Source organism: Citrus clementina, unplaced genomic scaffold (assembly GCF_000493195.1).
Source record: "Citrus clementina cultivar Clemenules unplaced genomic scaffold, Citrus_clementina_v1.0 scaffold_3, whole genome shotgun sequence".
NCBI classification, from domain to species: Eukaryota; Viridiplantae; Streptophyta; class Magnoliopsida; order Sapindales; family Rutaceae; genus Citrus; species Citrus x clementina.
Window position 1 is genome coordinate 22105758 of NW_006262339.1, and position 19675 is coordinate 22125432.

At 42.1% G+C, this 19675-nt stretch overlaps 2 protein-coding genes across 2 annotated transcripts; both read right to left on the minus strand.

Moving 5' to 3' along the window:
- Positions 1-3257: 3257 nt before the first annotated feature.
- LOC18048543 (TMV resistance protein N) lies at positions 3258-7625 on the minus strand. Its single transcript, XM_006441671.1, has 5 exons — positions 7147-7625; positions 5754-6834; positions 5328-5612; positions 3777-5201; positions 3258-3683 (listed from the first exon to the last, which is right to left on the minus strand). The coding sequence occupies exons 1-5, from the start codon at positions 7623-7625 to the stop codon at positions 3258-3260; spliced, it is 3696 nt and encodes a 1231-aa protein (XP_006441734.1).
- Positions 7626-16183: 8558 nt separating this feature from the next.
- On the minus strand, positions 16184-17532 carry LOC112099696. The gene is made up of 2 exons (XM_024187133.1): positions 16824-17532; positions 16184-16581 (listed from the first exon to the last, which is right to left on the minus strand). Exons 1-2 carry the CDS (start codon positions 17530-17532, stop codon positions 16184-16186), a joined length of 1107 nt encoding a protein of 368 aa, XP_024042901.1.
- Positions 17533-19675: the final 2143 nt, after the last annotated feature.

Consider the following 19675-nt stretch of genomic DNA (forward strand, 5'->3'; position numbering starts at 1 on the left):
TTTAACGTGGTTGATTTGTTTGAATATCATCCAAATGGTGAAGAGTTGAATTGGCATAACTCGAGGGCGAGTTCTTTGCTTTGATACCAACTAATGATGCAAAAATGTAAAAAAATTGATTGATAATATAAACTAGGTTTTTGAATAGCGAAAGTTTTATTAGAAAAGTCTTAATAAACAAAACTAGGGTTTGAGGTCCCCTTATCGTGAATTTACTAAAATAGGAAAATTTGAAATATTATTTTATAATAAATACTCCTAATCTAATTAAGGAAAGCAAAATAACCGCACCCAAATTCAATGTAAAAAAAAAAAGATAAAAATCATGAAAGTAATAGACAAATAAGAAAATAACTTAAAAATAAAAAAAGGACCAAGAAGGAAGCAAAATTCTCAGCTCAATCACAGGCAAAATAGTACAACCAGCTCTGGATTTGATTCATCTCGTCGTAAGCTTTGAAACGATATATTTTATGGCAAAAATAAACACCTATAGCCCATGTTATAACCTTCGGAAGATACCCTACTCATTCAACACAAAAGTCCTACAACAATATGGCAAGTACAGAGGCTATTAGGGAGGCTATTTGATTACAAGGTTTGTTTGAAATCTTGGGACAAGTACGGGAGCAATTAAGATGTTTTATGACAGTCCAAGTGCTATTCACTTAGCAAAGAATCAAGTTTATCGTGCACGTACAAAATATATCAACATATGATTTCAGTTTGTGCAAAAAATAATCAATGAGGGGGATATTCTTCTTTGAAAGGGCAAGACCGTAAAGAATCCCACAAATATGTTGACCAAGGCGGTGGTGACAATCAAGTTTAAGTATTATCTAAATATGATCAACATCTTGCAAGCTTAAAATAGTAAGAAAGGCAGAGATTGGTGGGTGATTTACTGTACACAGTTTAATTTCTTTCAAATAAAGGTAGAGATTTATTGAAATATTGATGTCATGTGGGAAATCATTAAAGACAAATTGGCGAATAATTGATTGGTAAAAGCGTGAAGATGAAATAGTAAAACTATTTGACAATTCTTTTCGTAAAATTAAATGCTATACGGCGATTTTGGCGAAAATGGAACGTGGCAACAAATTGCACATGCAAAATTGTTAACAAAATGTGCATGGCTTTAATGCATGCAATTAAAGTTGCTATCTCCATGTCATGGGAAATTGAAAGGATGGCAATTCATGCTCCTTTTGTCAAGATTTGCCCAGCAAAATGGCGGCTTGTCCCAGTGGATTTTGTTCCATAATTGTCAACGGGCAAAGCCATTAGATGCCTATAAATAGAGCCTCATTCCACAGAGTTAAAGTCATCCCAAATTGTAAAAATTTGAGAGCATTTGCAAATGAGCTCTTCAATAATGCAGAGAGAGCACTTTCTTAGATGTTCCTTGAGTATGCTGCAGTAATTTTTTACTTTACTGATTTTGTAGATCCTTTTGTTTTTGCTGCTCTATAAGGCCTCGGCTACTGACGGTCTTTCTCTAACCGTTTCTGTACCTACAGCGGAACCTTATAATAAACTTTCCATGTTTGTAGAGTTGCCGTGCTTGTTCAGCTGAATGATACTTTTGTCCCCTGCTCTTCTCTGAAGTAAATTTTATAAATCAAATATATGGTATAAATCAGAATAGTACTTCATCCATCTCTCAAATCTTATTATACAATTATTATTCAATTCCATTTGTCTTTATAAATTAATTTAATTTGTACAGTTTCATTAATTTACAGCATTTTGTCAGACTTAAAATTGATTTGATTTGCCAAATTCGGGACCCAGCCCTCTTTCTCCCCCCAAAGTATCCAGTATTTAACTGAGAATTGAGTAGTGTAGATATATCCCTCTAATTATGAGGGTAGAATTCTGGATTGTACTTTAGTGAGAATTAATCAAGGTGAGTCCTAGTAGAATTCTAATTGTAAAATATGTAAGTAGAATTTCCACATATTGAAAAAAAAAAATTGATTTAATTTGTAATGTTAAGTGATATTCCACAAACATCAGCCACAATATCAGAAGTCACCCCCGCCCATGTTATTCAAGTGAAATCCATAAAATTTCAATAAGAATAAATCTCAACAACCAAAGCCTTTGTAAGCTTGATGTGCAATATTACTTAGAAGAGGCAAGCTAAGCTATTCAACTAGAACACCAGAAGCTGTAAGGAAGGGGGAAAAAATCCAATCAGATTGCAAAAAGCTAGGCTTATTAATTTAGAGGATTGCTACACATCCCAAATCCTTTATCCCAAAAAATTTATTCCAAATGTTGTGTCATTCATCAATTAGTTAGTAAATATTTTACTTAGATCTTGTAAAGAATTACCAACCACTCAATTAATAACACCTCATTTGGGATAAAATTTAGGATAAAAATTTTGAGAGGTCTATCATTACTCCTAAATTTATTGTTTATCCAAATGTACACAAAATATAAGATATTTTGCAGGAAAAAAAAGAAAAGGAAATAGACGGTTTAGTATTACAATCTAATTTGAGTTAAAAACCCCTCTGTGAGCCATTTTCTTGCCCCAGATTGAAATAAAAATAAAGTTATCCAGATGGCCTTCAGCTGGACATAAAATGAGGTTAATGAGTGCCATATACACGTGTGCGCGCACGCAATAGTGGATGCAAAAATAAGAAAGCTGTACGAAGAAACAATGCTGCAATGATAAGAGAAATTAAGAATACAAAACAGAATATTTATTTCAGTCCTTTAGTTTTCCCTAAATCGCAAACTCACATAGCTTCAATTTCAAAGATCATGAATGCAATTTTGATTCATGGAAGCCACATTCTGAACAACTATTGGAATATTGTTTGTTTCTGATCCAAGCAGAGCATTCTCTGGTAATTCAGCATAAGAAAATTTTCAAGAGTAGATATAGTAAATAATAAAAAGAATGTAAATGAATTATAAATAGCAAAGTACAAAAATTGAAATTGAGATATATGCGCAAGAGGGTAATCACCAGGCTTCACCCAATCGCTCTTCATTCGAGCTCTCTAAACCTTTTAGGTTGTGGTTCCTCATCATCACAGCAGCCACTTCCACTGGCTTCTGCCCCAAAGTATTCAGTAAGGCTTCGCTTTGACGTTGTGGCTACAATCATCTTCGATCCAACAAAATGTTATCGAATTCATTCAGATTATAAACAGTAAAACGACTTGGTTGGTTTGTCGTTTGGTCTAACTCCTCCACTTCGTCCATATAAACTGGATGTAAACCACACATCTTCACCTCCAATCCTTGGCCCAACCAGGGTTCAAGTGATACATTAACATGATTAGATTCAAAGGCTCAAGATTAGACTCTAAAGGCAATCTAATATCGTAGCATGTTTGACGAGACAAATAGAGTAGCCAAAGATGGTCTGACCCAGCCTGACCGAATTTATCTCTAAAATCAATTCGATAACTGCCATGTCCAATGCGGCAATTCAACTGATGTGTGGGATATGAACCAAAACGATTGTTACCACGTGAATTTTTTAGGACATGAAAAACACAGCAGATAGCATATCCCACCAACTTTTTCTTATTATACAGATTTGAAGGCCTTGTGACTGTTATTGAAGATCCCTCATTCTGATACATGAACCACTCCGGTATTTCACTTCCTGGAACAACAACGCTTAAATGTTGTCTTGTATTTGACACTGCCTGCATCCAAAATAATAATAATAATAATGAAGTCCAAACCATTGCTTAATGTTTTGGCATATATAATTTTGGCATACGGAGTAAAAAACTGACCTCTAGGTACTCTCGTAGCATTGAAAACGCCAAACTTTTGTTGCCGAGCAATTTTAAGCTGTCTAAACAATTAATCATTGTGCTGTCGGGCTTGCATAATTTTAAAGCATCTAATAATGTCACTAACGAAGCACAACCATTTACTCTAACTTCCCTGATATTGGGTGGAAGTTGTGGCAGAGATTGAAGCCTCTTGCAATCCTCCAATTCAATATTCCAAAGCTTAGAAAGACGGGTAATGCTTGTTGGAAGTGAAACAAAGCTGTTTTTACTCAAATATAACTCTTCTAATGAGCATAGGTTGCCAATATCACTTGGAAGGGCTCCTTCCATTAGATTACAATCAGTGAGATTCAATTTCCTCAAAGAACACAAACCTGAGAGAGAAGGCAACTTCAGAGCCACAGACTTTCGCATTAAGTTGATTGGGATGTACGAATACCATGACGTCGAATGTGGTACAGCTGTTCCACTGATATCAAGCTCCTCCAAACATTCAATTTGTCCAAGTGTCTCTGGCACATTTTCAAGTTTGAAGCAGCCAGAGAGATTCAGAGTTTTAAGAGATTTCAAGGCAATTATACTGCTTGGAAGTCTCACAAGATTTTTACAGTCACTCAAGTTCAGCAATTCAAGTTTTGTCAAAAGTTCTATGGATGATGGCACTTCTTTGATAGAAGTTCCATCTAAAAAGATCTCTGACAGATCTTTCATACTTCTTACAATCTCAGGAAACTTCTTAAGTTTCGAGCAACCAGAGAGCTTTAAAGTCCTAAGACATTTTAAACTACTTACAGTAACTGGAAGAATCTCGAGACTCCTGCAATTTTTCAAATTCAACAAAACAAGGCCGGACAGAAGTTCAATTGATAGTGGCAATCCTCTAATGGCTGTTCCCTCCAAATGAAGCTCCGACAGATGCTCCATATGTTCTACAATCCCTGGAAACTCTCTAAATTTCAAATCACCAGAGACATCCAAAGTTGAAAGACATTTTAGACCACTTATGGTCGTTGGAAGACTTTTGAGATTCTTGCAATTGTTTAGAGCCAGCAAGACAAGTTTGGATAGAAGTTTAATAGATAATGGCAGTTCTTCAATAGCTGTTCCATCCAACAAAAGCTTCGACAAACACTCCATACTTCCCACGATGTCCGGAAATTTCTTTAATTTCGAGCAACCAGAAAGAACAAGTTTTTCAAGAGATTTCATCAAAATCTTGCCAGGAAGAGTTATAAGACTTGTACAATCTTTCATGTTCAATATGATAAGCTTATTGTGAAGCAGCAGAGATGGGTGAATTTCATACAACCTTGTACATCCTTCAAGAATCAGCTTCTCTAAATTTGGGGCCCCTGTGAAGTCTGGCATCCTTATCAAGTTCTCGGAATGGCTGAGTATCATGACTTTCAACTTGTCTAAACGCTGTAGAAAATAAAAAGGAGCGAGAAAGATATTTCTTAATTCAATTAGAGAGGAATGGCAAAACTAATAAATTTATATACTATTATTCACTGAGAAAATATATATTAGTGACAAAATTGATCTTACTTTGATTCCCTTCCACAATTCTCCTATGCGGCTATAAGACATGTTAATTTCAATAGTTTTATCCATTTGCAAATTTGATGGCAAAAATTTCAAAGGATATCCATGCCAATCAAGTAACCTTAACCAATTAGACAGGTATTCAAGGCCATTAGGAAGTTGCGGATTACAAATTTTGAGCAATCTTAGGTTGGTCATCTTCGAAAATGCTTTAGCACTCGCACACAAATACACCTCATTTTGAAGATGGTAGTTATCAAGTACTATTCCTTCCACTAGTTCAGTTCCCTGAAAAAATCATAAGCAAAGGATAGACAATAAAATAATAATGTAAAGATGTTGAAAAGTTGTCTGAGATTTAAGTAGGTGAAAGAAATTAACAAGCACGAGCTGAGGAATACATGTTTTCCAAACAAATTAGTCACTTACTGTGCTTTCTGTCAACACATGGCATACTTCTTCTTCCTTCCATAATCTGCTGCGTTTCCCAGGTTCTTCAGGTGATTGTCTCTGGACAATTTGTTGCCCTAATTCTTGTAACAAATCATGCATCCACAGTGTGTTATTATGCACAGTTATTAGACATTTTTCAATGAGAACTCTTATTCCAATAACTGGATGAAAACCACATCCCTCTAGAAAATTCGTGACATAATCCCTATCATTTCCTTTAAAGAAACATGCAACATCGAGAAATATTTTTTTCTCTAGCTCCTGTAGCCCATCAAAACTTATTTGAAGTATATCCAGAATCTCACTAGGAGGTTCTATTTCTAGCCGTTCCAGGGTACTTCTCCACTCATCCACAGATCTACCAGACAAAAAGGAACCCAAAACTTCTACAGCCAATGGAAGACCACCAGCATACCGGATAACACGTGCAGATAGCTGCACACATTCTTGCAAAGGTTGATAAGTTTTAAAAGCTTTCATAATGAAGAGTTGAAGAGCTTCATCATAATTTAGCCCATGAGGCCTATACACTTCATCAACCCCATGTGTTTTCAACAACTGTTCGTCTCTTGATGTTATGATGATCCGGCTGCCTGAACCAAACCACTCACGATTTCCAGCTAAACTTTGTAATTGTTTTACATCAACCACATCATCAATAACAAGAGCCTTTTTTCTTTGCAGTCTACTTCCTAACATGTCGATACCATCAAAGACATTCCATATACTATTATCTGCAAGCTTTAATAACTGGGAAAGGAGTTGCCTTTGTAAAGAGACTAGGCCCCCTTTACCGGAAATTTCTCTAACATTGGCAAGGAAACCACTTGCTTCAAATTCATGAGAGATCAAGTCATAAACAACTCTTGCTGTCTTACCTAGACCTCCCATCCCACAGATCCCTATCATACGCACATCACTAGACCCTGAGTCCATAAGAAACCTTAGTTTCTCACAACGTGAATCCATTCCTACTAGCTCCTTAAGAGTCTCTGGTTTTGTACGAATTTTACTTGATACCACATTGACAATTTCCTCAATAAGTTTTGACTCATTGCTACAGATTGAAATCAACGAGAAAAGATTAGTGTTAAATTAAAGTAAGTGTGGACGTGGAGTCAAATTAATTCCATTAAATGTACATAAAAATTATGCAAAATTCATTGGACCAAATTGAAATAATATATTTTACATATGGAAAATCTTTAGTTGTGTTCTTCATGTAAATATCTACATTGATCTGTACCTCTCAGTTTGCAAAAATAAACTTGTGGAGCTACTATTTCAAATACTACACATCATATGAAATATGTATTAACTAGAAGCATTTTAATTGAAAACACTCTAAAAGCTGTTTAAGAATGGTTACCTTTGTTTTAATTCCCAACCGGAGATATTAGCCACCTCTTTCAAAATGTCTCTCCACTTTTGCACCTTTTCTTTATTGTCCCTAAAAACTTCTTCATGTTTAGCAAATGCCTCATGAAAATTTCTTGTCTGTTTTCTTACCACAGTCGGTTCCATATCATAGAAAATAGGAAAAATTTGATCTTCTGCGTTCTTGCATTCAACAATCTTAACAAGTTCATCCAAGCACCAAGTGGAAGAAGCATAGTTTTGCGAGAAAACAATAATTGATATTCTTGATTCTTCAATTGCTTTAAGGAGTTCTAGTGGAATGGATCTTCCTCTCTCAAGTTCTTTGTCATCCTTGAATACATAAAGTTCTTTATTTTTCGACGCAGCATAGAGATGACCTGTGAAGCGTTTACGGGTGTCTGCTCCTCTAAATCTTAAGAAGGCATCATATTTCCAATGAGAGATATTTTGGATGCTGGTGGAAGCCATTATATCTTTTTCCTGAAAATTTACAATAAACTAAGTGGCTTCCTGGGAACAAAATACCCATCATTACTATGCAAACAAAAATGCAATATATATCTCAATTGTCAAAGTTGTATAGCTCTAGGTTGCACTGCACTGAATTGCATTAAGCTCTGAAGCAATACCATGTGTTAGGTAAATAAGAGCACCAACTCGGCCATGCCATCAATGGTACGAGCAGAACACTGATAATGAGCCCTCTACAAACATGGGCCGACTAGAGACGAGTACCAGCCAGAGGAATATACCGACCAGAGACATATACCGAGCCGATACCCATTCCCCAAAGAGCGGGAACACGATCCCACAGAATCACAACAGTTGTGCTTTTCCCAAAACCGTTGAGGGAAGCGCGAGATCCCACGTTTGCCCATAATGCAGTAGTTAGAGTCCCATGAGGGGCTGCCACTACCCGAACAAGGGGGGATGAAGGGTAAACGGAAACGTGGGACAGCGGCTATAAAAGAGGAAGAAATCGATGAAGAAAGGGATAGAAAAATTGAGAGAAGGGAAAACTCTGTCAAATTGAAACCAGACCATTTTCAATACAAATTGTGAGCCCATTATAAGCAATTTATCGAATCTTAATTGTACCGTTTTCCCGTAAACACCTTGTGCTAACTTAGGCATCGGAGGGTTTATGCCGGCAAAACCACTGGCGTCTCTGATCCACTTTTGTGAACGCAGGCTTAGTGGGAGAAAGAAGGATAATTCCAACTTCGGTGACTAGAGCAATCGTCGAAGCAAGAAGAAATTGACATCCTCACTGTTGATAATATAAACGTTGGTGTAAAGATCTGGTCGGGCAAAGGACGAGCAGATTTCAGCATCAACATTTTGGCGCCGTCTGTGGGGAGCTGGATAAAAAGCTACCACCAAGTTAATAGTAACTGGAGAAGCAACGAACGATTAGATATGGATGTGTCAAGGAAGGATGCTTTGAGGGATGACAATGAAACTGTTGAGACAATCACTCTCCGGGAAATTGCGAATGAAGCTCAAGAGAGGATGATGCAAGATCGACTGGAGCGGATGGAGAAATAAATGGAGACTCTCACGGCCATACTGTATGAGCTGAGGGATGAGCGGAGAAGGGATTGTGAAACCCCCGCGAGGAGAGATGAAGTTGGAGCAGAACCCAGCCTCCGGAGGCCTAAAGTCGAGGAAATTCCTCCGCCGGTGGACCAACCTAATGGGGTACATCCCCACAGAAGTACTGGTCAGGTTCCAACAGAACACGTGGATGAAAGGAGGGACCAACCTCGTCCCGGACGGGTATTGGAAATTGATGGCCGAGCAGCCAATGTTGATGAAGGAGAGCTCAGGCAATGGTTGCAGAATGCCGAGCAAGAACGAGATCAGATAGCTGCACGTGATCCTGACCGTGCTGTAGAATTGGAGGGAGAGGTGCGCAGATTGGCACAGGTGATGGAGGAGATACAGGGCAAGAGAAAGCCCCCGAGCTGGAGGATAATGCTAGATGAAGAATCTCCGTTATCAACCGAGATCATGGGTACTGTAATCCCAAGAGACTTCCGCTTCCCCGACCTCAAATACTCCGGGCGAAGTGACCCGTTGGTGCACATTGAACGTTTCAACGACATGACGGGTGTGCAGGGGCTGACACCAGCTCAGAGGTGCAGGGTGTTCCCATTGACGCTAAAGGGACAAGCCCGAGAATGGTACTGCAAGCTGCCCCGAGAAAGTATAAAAGGGTACGAGCAGATGTACCAAGAGTTGGCCGAACAGTTCCGAGGAGCAGTAGCCTTAAAGGACGACATGATAGAACTGATGGGGATGAAGCAGGAGGAGCATGAATCCCTTCAGGATTTTGTAAAACGATATCATCGGGCCGTGCTGGATCTGGGAGCTTTTAATCACCCGCAGGCGTTGAGGGGATTAAAAGAATGTGTAAGAATCAGCCGATTGTGGAATAACTTAAGAAGCCCCATAGTGCAGAATTACTCGGCGGGGTAAGAACAGGCGAGGCGAGATATAGAAATCGAAGAGGAGAAATCGGCAAGAATAAAAAGTGAACAGCTGGAAGAGCTGAGACGAAAGGAACGGAGAGCCCCGAACGAGAACGAATCGGGAAAGCGAGCTGGGGAATCCTCAGTAATGGGCGGAATATCAGCTCTGTCCCACCCTTACCCCATAGCTCAGAGACCACAACAGTTCCAACACGGCCGGGCTCAACCTTCACGCCCCCCATTCCCGGAGCGGCAACGAGAATTCAGACAGATGGCTGCCTACCCTTATCACAACACTCCCAGAGCGTTACATGCAACTAATTCCAGGGCTGGACGACCAGATCAGCTACCGACGATACAAGCCCGAGGTGATATCCATGATAGCCGAGCAGTTCAACTGGTTGACCAGAGCTTGGCGTATAGACAGTACACCCTATTAAAAATCTCCATGGAGGAATTGTATGAGAGGATCGAAGGACGAGGTCTGCTATACCCTCCGGCCCCTATAACAAAATCTACTCACCGACGTGATAAGAGCAGGTTCTGCAAATTCCACAACACTCATGGTCACACTATCAGTCAATGTCATGACCTAAAGATTCAGGTGGAGGATTTAGTGAGGAACCGGTACTTGGATGAGTATGTAGATGGAGTGTCCCCCGTCATTGAATCACAGTACATGCGGGATGAAGGAGTTGAGAGGGGTCTGGAACGGGAACAGCCGACCATCCGTGTGATAGTAGGAGGGCCAACATTGGCCAGGGATTCGAACAGGGCACGGAAGAACTATGGGAGATACGCCATGACTGGCAAAGAGGTGCTTCTCAATTTGCCAATAGCCAAGAGAGCAAAGGGGCGGCAAGTTCCCATTATGTGGACGGAGGACGACGAAGAGGGTATTTTATATCCTCATGAGGATGCACTGGTGATTAAAGCATTGGTGGCTAGTACAGAATTGCAGCGAATACTGGTGGACACGGGCAGCTCAGTTGACATTCTGTTTAAGTCGGCCCTAGATGATATGGGGATTTTATACTTGAAGCTGAAGCGGACGAATACATCCTTGAAGGGATTTGGAGGGGGACGGTTAACTCCTATGGGGATCATCGAACTCCTAATTACTATGGGGTCAAAGCCGTTTGAAAGAACGATGATGCTGGACTTTGTCGTGGTGGAAGAAAGAAGCCCTTACCAGATGATACTGGGGAGACCGTTCATGAGGATAAGCCAATGTGTAATGTCCACGCATTATCTGGCGTTGAAGTACAGAATAAATGGAGTTGTTGGCGTAGTAAAAGACGACCAGAGAATGGCAATGAGCTGCTATGCTACAGCGGCCAAGGAAACGCTGCAGGTTACCTCTCTAGATAACCGAGGGGATTCAAAAAAGGGTCGCCAGGAACCTGTTGAGAAGCTGGAGGGAGTTGTTGTAAGCAAGAATAACCCGAGCAGAGTGGTTAAGGTCGGGTCAGAATTGGGCGAAGCAATAAAAGGCGAGCTGGTGAAGTACCTACAGTCCCATGCAGATATATTTGCCTGGTCTCATGAGGACATGTCAGGTATTGATCGAGGGATAGCTTGCCACAAGCTGACAATCAAGAAAGGGGCAAGGCCGGTGAGGCAGAAAAGGAGGTGCTTTAACCAAGAAAGGTACGAGGCCATAATTGCCGAGGTAGAGAAGCTGTTGAAAGCGGGATTTATAAGGGAGGCTAAATACCCAGAGTGGATTTCCAACGTAGTGTTGGTGAAGAGGCCAACGGAAAATGGCGAATGTGTGTGGACTTCACAAACCTTAATAAGGCATGCCCGAAGGACAGTTTTTCCTTACCAAAAATAGACCAATTGGTGGATTCAACGGCGGGGCATAGTCTGCTCAGCTTTATGGATGTCTTCTCAGGATACAACCAAATACCCATAAACGAGTAGGACGAGGAGAGTACCACCTTTATAACTAACATGGGTTTGTTTTGTTACAGGGTGATGCCTTTTGGCCTGAAAAATGCAGGAGCTACCTATCAAAGGTTAGTGAACAAGGTCTTCAAACCATTGATCGGTCACACTATGGAGGTATATGTAGATGATATGATCACAAAGTCAAGAGAACCGAAGGATCATGTGAAGCACTTGGAAGAGACCTTTGAATTGCTGAGAAGGTATGAAATGAAGCTGAACCCGGAGAAATGTGCATTTGGGGTCAGCTCGGGCAAATTTTTGGGATACCTGGTGAGCCATCGAGGGATCAAGGCCAACTCAGAAAAAATACGGACGGTGATAGAAATGAGGTCCCAATGAACAGCTAAGGAGGTGTAGAGCCTTACAGGGAAATTGGCAGCATTGAACCGATTCATTTCGCGAGCCACTAATAAGTGCCACCCTTTCTTCCAAACCATAAAGAAAGAGAGGAAGATGGAATGGACATCAGAATGCAAAGAGGCATTTGGACAGCTGAAGGAATACCTAGCCCGCGCCCCGTTACTATCAACTCCGAGAGAGGGTGACCAGCTGCTTTTGTACTTGGCAATCTCTAAATGGGCTACCAGCTCGGTCTTAGTCAGGGACGAAGAAGGGAAGTAACACCCGGTATACTACACAAGCAAGGCCCTGGTAGACGCAGAAACCAGATATCCACTGATGGAGAAGTGGACGCTGGCTCTAATAACGGCAGCACGCAAATTCCGACCATATTTTCAGGCCCACCAGATTGTTGTGATGACTGACCAGCCCCTTCGGCAAATGCTTCAAAAACCAGATGCATCTGGTCGGTTAGTAAAATGGTCCGTGGAGCTGAGCAAATTTGACCTATCCTATAGGCCCCGAAGAGCAATCAAAGCCCAAGCCCTGGTCGATTTTATAGTTGACCGTGCTGAACCAGGGGAAGAAATTCAGGAGGAACAACCAATAGAGCAGGAGAAACCAGAGGGGGTGTGGCTGGTGATGGTTGATGGGCACATAATGAACAGGGATCCGGAGCAAGAGTTGTAATACGGAGCCCAAAAGGGATCGAGGTATCCTATGCAGTAAAATTCGAGTTCCAGCTTACGAATAACCAAGCTGAATATGAGGCCTTCATTACTGGGCTCGGGCTTGCACATGCACTACGAGCTGAAAAAGTAGAAATCCGAGCAGATTCCCAGCTAGTCTGCAATCAGCTCTGCAACTAATTCCAAGTAAGGGAAGAGAAGTTGGGGCGTTATTTGAAGAAGGTGAAGCAAATGGTTGAACTCTTCAAAGAGATAGAGGTAAAGCAGATATCCCAGATGAGAATTACCAAGCAGATATGTTGGCTAGAATGGCTGCAATTGTAGATCCAAAATTACCTAAGTCAGTTCCACTAGAGGTGAGGACCTCGCCTAGTATAGGGGAGGAAGTAGAGGTAATGAGAGTAAGCACTGAAGAATCCTGGATGGACCCGATTCTCGCATACATCCGCGATGGCATTTTACCGGAGGACAAAAGGCAAGCAAGAAAATTAAAATGCCGAGCAGCGAGGTACACGCTACTCGATGGGATGCTCTACCGCCGAGAATTCACCTTGCCCCTTTTGAGATGTTTGGATGATGAGGAGGCAGATTATGTATTAAGGGAGATTCATGAAGGAATATGTGGAAATCACTCGGGAGCAAGAACTTTAGCCTTCAAGGCACTCCGGCAAGGATACTTTTGGCCAACCATGCACCAGGATGCGAAAAGGATGGCAAAGAATTGTAAAATCTACCAAAGTTTCTCAGATATTCCTGCACAACCCCTAGAAAAGTTTACCACTATGACATCCCCATGACCTTTTGCTCAATGGAGAATCGACCTGATTGGTCCGTTACCGAAGGGCCGAGGAGCAGCAACACATGCAATTATAGCAATAGACTACTTCACCAAGTGGGTAGAAGTGGGAGTCTTCAGCCAAATCACGGAGAGAAAGACGACGGATTTTCTTTGGAATAATATCATCTGGAGATACGGAATCCCTTATACCATCATTACAGACAATGAGAGGTAATTTGACAACAACTTCAGAGAATTTTGCCGGAACCTGGGGGTAGACCTGAAGTTCTGCACCTTGCACACCCCCAGGCAAATGGACAAGTGGAAGCAGCCAACAAAGTAATAAAGAAACTCCTGAAAACTAGACTGGGAGAGAAGAAGGGAGCTTGGGTCGACGAGCTGCCAGGAGTATTGTGGGCTTACCGGACAACTCACAAAACCGCCACAGGGGAAACCCCGTTTGCTTTAGCTTTTGGTCATGAGGCGATTGTCCCAGCAGAAATTGGAGTGGAAACACATCGGACGGAATATTTCAATAAGGAGCAAAACGATGAGTAGATCTGCTTGAGCCTGAACCTGCTGGAGGAGAAAAGGGAAGGGGCCTCGCAGAAAGTGGCCCAATGTCAGCAAAGGGTGATGCGTTATTACAACAAGAACGTATGCGTGAGGCAGTTCCGAGCAGGGGATTGGGTGCTTAAGAAGGTGAATCAAAACACTAGGGATCCTAACCATGGCGCGCTCGGCCCGAAATGGAAAGGCCCATACAGGGTGATTCGGGCGACTGGACCATGAGCTTACAAGCTAGCGTACCCAGACGGACGAGACGTGAAGAGGTCGTGGAACGCCGAGCACTTGAAGAAGTATTTTCAGTAAGCAGAGTGCTCTACTAAGTCTTCATTTTGACAAGTTATTTCTATTAAATGCATGATGAATTGTTACACATGCATATATTCTGCATTTCTGTAAAGCATTCAAATTTCAATAAAGATGAATTCAGCATGAAATCCCTCTGCTAGCAAGCCCATTAAATTTTACTAAGGCAAGTAAGTGTTTGTTCCTGCTCGGTCAACGAAAGACCAGCAGGCAATTTCACGAAATTTTACTAAGGCAAGTAAGTGTCTGTTCCTGCTCGGTCAACGAAAGACCAGCAGGCAATTTCATGAAATTTTACTAAGGCAAGTAAGTGTTTGTTCCTGCTCGGTCAACGAAAGATCAGCAGGCAATTTCACGAAATTTTACTAAGGCAAGTAAGTGCATGTTCCTGCTCGGTCAACGAAAGACCAGCATGCAATTTCACGAAATTTTACTAAGGCAAGTAAGTGCATGTTCCTGCTCGGTCAACAAAAGACCAGCAGGCAATTTCACGAAATTCTACAAAGGCAAGCAAGTGTCTGTTCCTGCTCGGTCAACGAAAGACCAGCAGGCAATTTCATGAAATTTTACTAAGGCAAGTAAGTGTCTGCTCCTGCTCGGTCAACGAAAGACCAGCAAGCAATTTCACGAAATTTTACTAAGGCAAGTAAGTGCCTGCTCCTGCTCGGTCAACGAAAGACCAGCAGGCAATTTCACGAAATTTTACTAAGGCAGGTAAGTGCCCAATCTTGCTCGGTCAATGAAAAACCAGCAGGCAATTTTATGGAATTTTCACTAAGGCAAATAAGTTCCTATTCCTGCTCGGTCAACGAAAGACCAGCAAGCAATTTTATAAAATTTTACTAAGGCAAGCAAGTGCCTATTCCTACTCGGTCGCCAAAAGGACCAGCAGACAAATCTACAAATTTGGTTATAGCAAACAACTATCTATTCCTACTCAGTCGATTATAGGGCTAGCAGGCAAAGCCAACTAAAAGTGTTAAGGCAATTTGCAAAAACGATTTATAAGTAAAACCACAATAGAAGAGCCAATAGAAAGCATTTAAAATTTATGCTAAAAAATGTTTACAAAACAGATGAAAATTTAGAGTTTATACAAAAATAGAACTAAAAATTTGGAGGGTCGACAGCTTCAGCAGTTGAAGAATCAGCAATCTCGGGAGGTGAAGGATCAGCAATCTTGGGAGGTGAAGGATCAGCAATCTCGGGAGGTGGAAGATCAGCAACACCGGGAGGAGGAGGCATGGACCCTTGACCCATTTCAAGAGCACGACCCCCAGCTTCCCCTTCCTACACCCCATCTACAGGAGCCTCCACCTGATCCTGCTCACCCTGCTCCTTACCTCCATGATCGGCCTCAGCCATATATCTCTGCACTCCAGCCTCCAGCTTGCTCATGTCCAGCTCGGGATATTCTTCCTTAAGCACAGACATGATGCACTTATAGCAGAAAGCAACCCCAGAGTCATACTATGCATCCAGCCAATCATCCACATCAACAGATTTGCCTTTCGCCTCAGCCAACTGCTCATTCAAGGATTTGATTTCTCACTCAAGGGCGGTCCTCAAAGTATCTCTTTCACTTTGAGTAGCCTGAAGATCAGACTTCAGGTCACCCAACTCACCCTCAAGTTTGGAAGAGGTGGACTCAGTAACCGCAACTTTCTCCTCCAGCTCCGTAATCTACTTGTTTAGCTCAGCCAGCTTCTCCTTCGAGCGATCAGCAGATTCAGTTTTTTTCTTCAAATCCTGATTGTCAGCTTGAAGCCTCCTCTCATGGCGCGTGGACCTGTTCTTGTAACAAGAAACTATAGTGGCCAGCTTGAAGGAGACCCTCTGGACAGAACCAGCCAACTCACTGAGGCTCATACTCTCGATTTCCTTCACCATCTTGGGCCCCACCGATTTGCCGTAATCCCTCTAGTACGGGCTCAGGTAGTCACCTTGATCCCGAGATGGAAGAGGAGCAGACCGGTCCCCGGATTGGATGCTGACCTCGGGACCCTTGTCGGAAGTTTTCTCCCCACCACTCTTACGAGGTGGAGGAGGAGGCAGAGCAGGAGCAGGAGCTTTGGAAGGACTGACGCTGGTTTTCTTTGGAGGAGGAGGAGGGTTACTGGAGCTGCTTGGAGCCCGAGCACATTTTCTGCTCATCGCGCTGAGGATCTTGTTATCCATTCCGGCTGCAATGTCCACTAAGCCCGAACCGACCAAGTTTGTTGGTGACAGGAGGTCTTGGCAAATAGACGCGTTCACTAGAGCAGTTTCCACCTGAAGCAAAGGTTGGTCTTCAAGATCCTTAACCAAACCCCACGATTCTGAAAAAACAAATAAGGTTAAAGAACCCAATAAGTGGCAATTTGAGAAAGAATATAGGCAAAAAATGAATGACCTGGGGTGACAAAATGCGTTGGAAGGTAAATATCACCACCCAACGAGCGGGCTGCTGGACACCAATTTCCTCCAGCAAAGAAGAATTTGTTCTTTCAATTTTTGCACGAGGAGGGGAAGCCAGTAATTGGCTTCCTCTTCGCAAAGCTCGACATGAAATAATACCAGCCTGCTTCCTTTGGGCTACTCCTCAGCTGGTATAAATGCTTCACTTCAACAAGGAAGGGCTCATCTGATCCACACCTCTCCCATAATACGAACATAGCCGAGAGAACCCTCCACCCATTCGGATGTAACTGACCTGGGGCCAGGTGCATACCCCCCAGTATCTTGGCAAAATAACGCTGAAGGGGCAGCCGAGCTCCTAGTCTAAAACTCTTCAGGTGCATCGTCACATACCCCCGCGGAGGCCGACTAGGAACATCACCTTTCCCAGGAACTACAAGGGGAACCTCCTCAGGAATGTTGTAAAGGTTCCTAAGCTTGAATAGATCAGTTTGGGTGGTGGCACAGGCTATGTAGTCGATAAGGTAAGAATCCGCCTCCACCCTATGGCCAAGGTTTCTCTTCTTAGGAGCTCGGCTCGGCTCGGAACTGCTTCTCTCACCATCACCCACTTCTTCAGGGACCCCAACCCCATCAGAACTGTGGTTCTCACCAGAGCCCGACGTAGGTCCCCCTCTATTTCCTACAAGCTCTAATTCAGGGGAAGGTGAAATGGTCAGGGGACGTGGGTACTCAAGGGTATCCCTGCCATGGGAGGGGCCTACACTACTCGAGGGACGTAAAAAATCAGTGTGTATTGACAAGTTAAGGTGTAAATCCTCTGTTTCTTTGTCACTCTCATCTGCAATCAACTTCCTTCTCCGATTTGACATATCGAAGTCCCAAAAGGAAACCAAAACAAACCCGAGTATACGAATACAAAAAGGGGCAACATAGAACCCAATCAACAACAACCAAAGAAGAGGTTAAAGGCTATACTTGGAATAGACTGGCACTGATAATGTTGCTGTGATGGAGGAAAGACCCAGTAAACGGAAATCCCAGACGCGGAAAGTATGAACGAAGTTCGTAGGAGTTGTCTCACGACAGAGAAGCGAATAGTAAAACGATGATGATTTCAATCTAGGGATTTGAAACGAAAAGGGGGAAATGGAAGCGTTTAAGTGATGGGCATGCCAGCTCACTCACCTTATATCGAGGATGGATAGCCCGTCGTTTCAAATTTCAAATACGAAGAGTCGGGAAGCGCCACGTCACTAACTATTATAAAAGGCCTGACGAGACATAGGCCCAAATATTTACGAGATATATTCATAAAGGCCCATACTCGGATAAAAATCTCCTCAGACGAGAGAGGGAACCTCAGGTCCATCCCAGTAAACAGAAGACCAAATGGGAAGTTTCCCGGGCCGGTAAGATTCGATTATCAGTTTCTACTCTCAACTCCTTTCACTCGCAAGACCAGAAACTGGGGGACTGGTGTTAGGTAAATAAGAGCACCAGCTCGGCCATGCCATCAATGATACGAGCAGAACACTGATAATGAGCCCTCTACAAACATGGGCCGACCAGAGACGAGTACCAGCCAGAGGAATATACCGACCAGAGACATATACCGAGCCGATACCCATTCCCCAAAGAGCGGGAACACGATCCCACAGAATCACGACAGTTGCGCTTTTCCCAAAACTGTTGAGGGAAACGCGAGATCCCACGTTTGCCCATAATGTAGCAGTTAGAGTCCCATGAAGGGCTGCCACTACCCAAAAAAGGGGGGATGAAGGGTAAACGGAAACGTGGGACAGCGGCTATAAAAGAGGAAGAAATCGATGAAGAAAGGGATAGAAAAATTGAGAGAAGGGAAAACTCTGTCAAATTGAAACCAGACCATTTTCAATACAAATTGTGAGCCCATTATAAGCAATTTATCGAATCTTAATTGTATTGTTTTTCCGTAAACACCTTGTGCTAACTTAGGCATCGGAGGGTTTACGCCGGCAAAACCACCGGCGTCTCTGATCCACTTTTGTGAATGCAGGCTTAGTGGGAGAAGGAAGGATAATTCTAACTTCGATGACTAGAGCAATCGTCGAAGTAAGAAGAAATTGACATCCTCACTGTTGATAATATAAACGTTGGTGTAAAGATCTGGTCGAACAAAAGACGAGCAGATTTCAGCATCAACACCATGTTTAAAAAATAATAAAAAATTAGATTAACACTACTGTAGCAACGTTTTTCTAAACAGTGCAGCCAGCCCAAAACCTGCTCCCAGAATATATTTTAATGCTGGTCTAACTACATCAGCAAACATTGCAACTAAAACTTGTAGCTAAATATGGGATAACAAAATTCTGATAAGGAACAGTATTTTAATGCAGGCTGCCAAACGATCTTCTTCTTCTTAATAATAGATAAACTTACTAAGCTTGCGAAAGGTTCTGATTTCGAAGTTAATCATCTTCTTCTTAAACAAACTAAGCAGACCCATCAGCTTCTTATTTACTTCATTTACCAAAAAGGAAAAATTATACCTAATAAATCCCAAATTGTAATAAAAAAATTTATTTTCAATGCTGATTGAAAAAAAAAAAATCCTTCTTTTACAGTCAGGGCATGCAAACTAATTGTGAAAATAAAAGAGAAAGGACCAAGCTAAAACTTACAGGTTGAAGCGTGTATCGCAGGGAGCCACTTAATTGAACTCCAATGAAGTGTTTGAATGAAAGAAGGAAAATATATTTCTTCTGTGTAAAAGCAATCAGGCAATTTCGGAGCTCAGTGTTCTGCTGTATGTCTTCAGAAGTCCTATTTCCAAAAGCCAAAAGCCTTGGTCAAAACTAACTTTCAAAGGTTTTGCCCCCACGAAATTTCCTTGAAGCTACAAGAAATGTTTTATTTTTTTTTAATACGCGTGTTGAAAAGCGGGAAAACACTCTTTTTGTCACTTTTATCTTTTTTTTGTTCTTTTTTCCTTCCCACCCCCCGCCCCCCTCCAGCTACGGTGGCGCTATT

Excerpts from the sequence above, each read along its gene's own strand:
- LOC18048543 (XM_006441671.1), bottom strand. The coding sequence starts at position 7,625 with ATGGCTTCCACCAGCATCCAAAATATCTCTCATTGGAAATATGATGCC. Across the intron at positions 6,835-7,146 it reads GGTTGGGAATTAAAACAAAG|CAATGAGTCAAAACTTATTG; the intron begins GTAACCATTCTT and ends TTCAATCTGTAG. Across the intron at positions 5,613-5,753 it reads ATGTGTTGACAGAAAGCACA|GGAACTGAACTAGTGGAAGG; the intron begins GTAAGTGACTAA and ends TGATTTTTTCAG.
- LOC112099696 (XM_024187133.1), bottom strand. The coding sequence starts at position 17,532 with ATGTCAAATCGGAGAAGGAAGTTGATTGCAGATGAGAGTGACAAAGAA. Across the intron at positions 16,582-16,823 it reads GAGTAGCCCAAAGGAAGCAG|AATCGTGGGGTTTGGTTAAG; the intron begins GCTGGTATTATT and ends TTGTTTTTTCAG.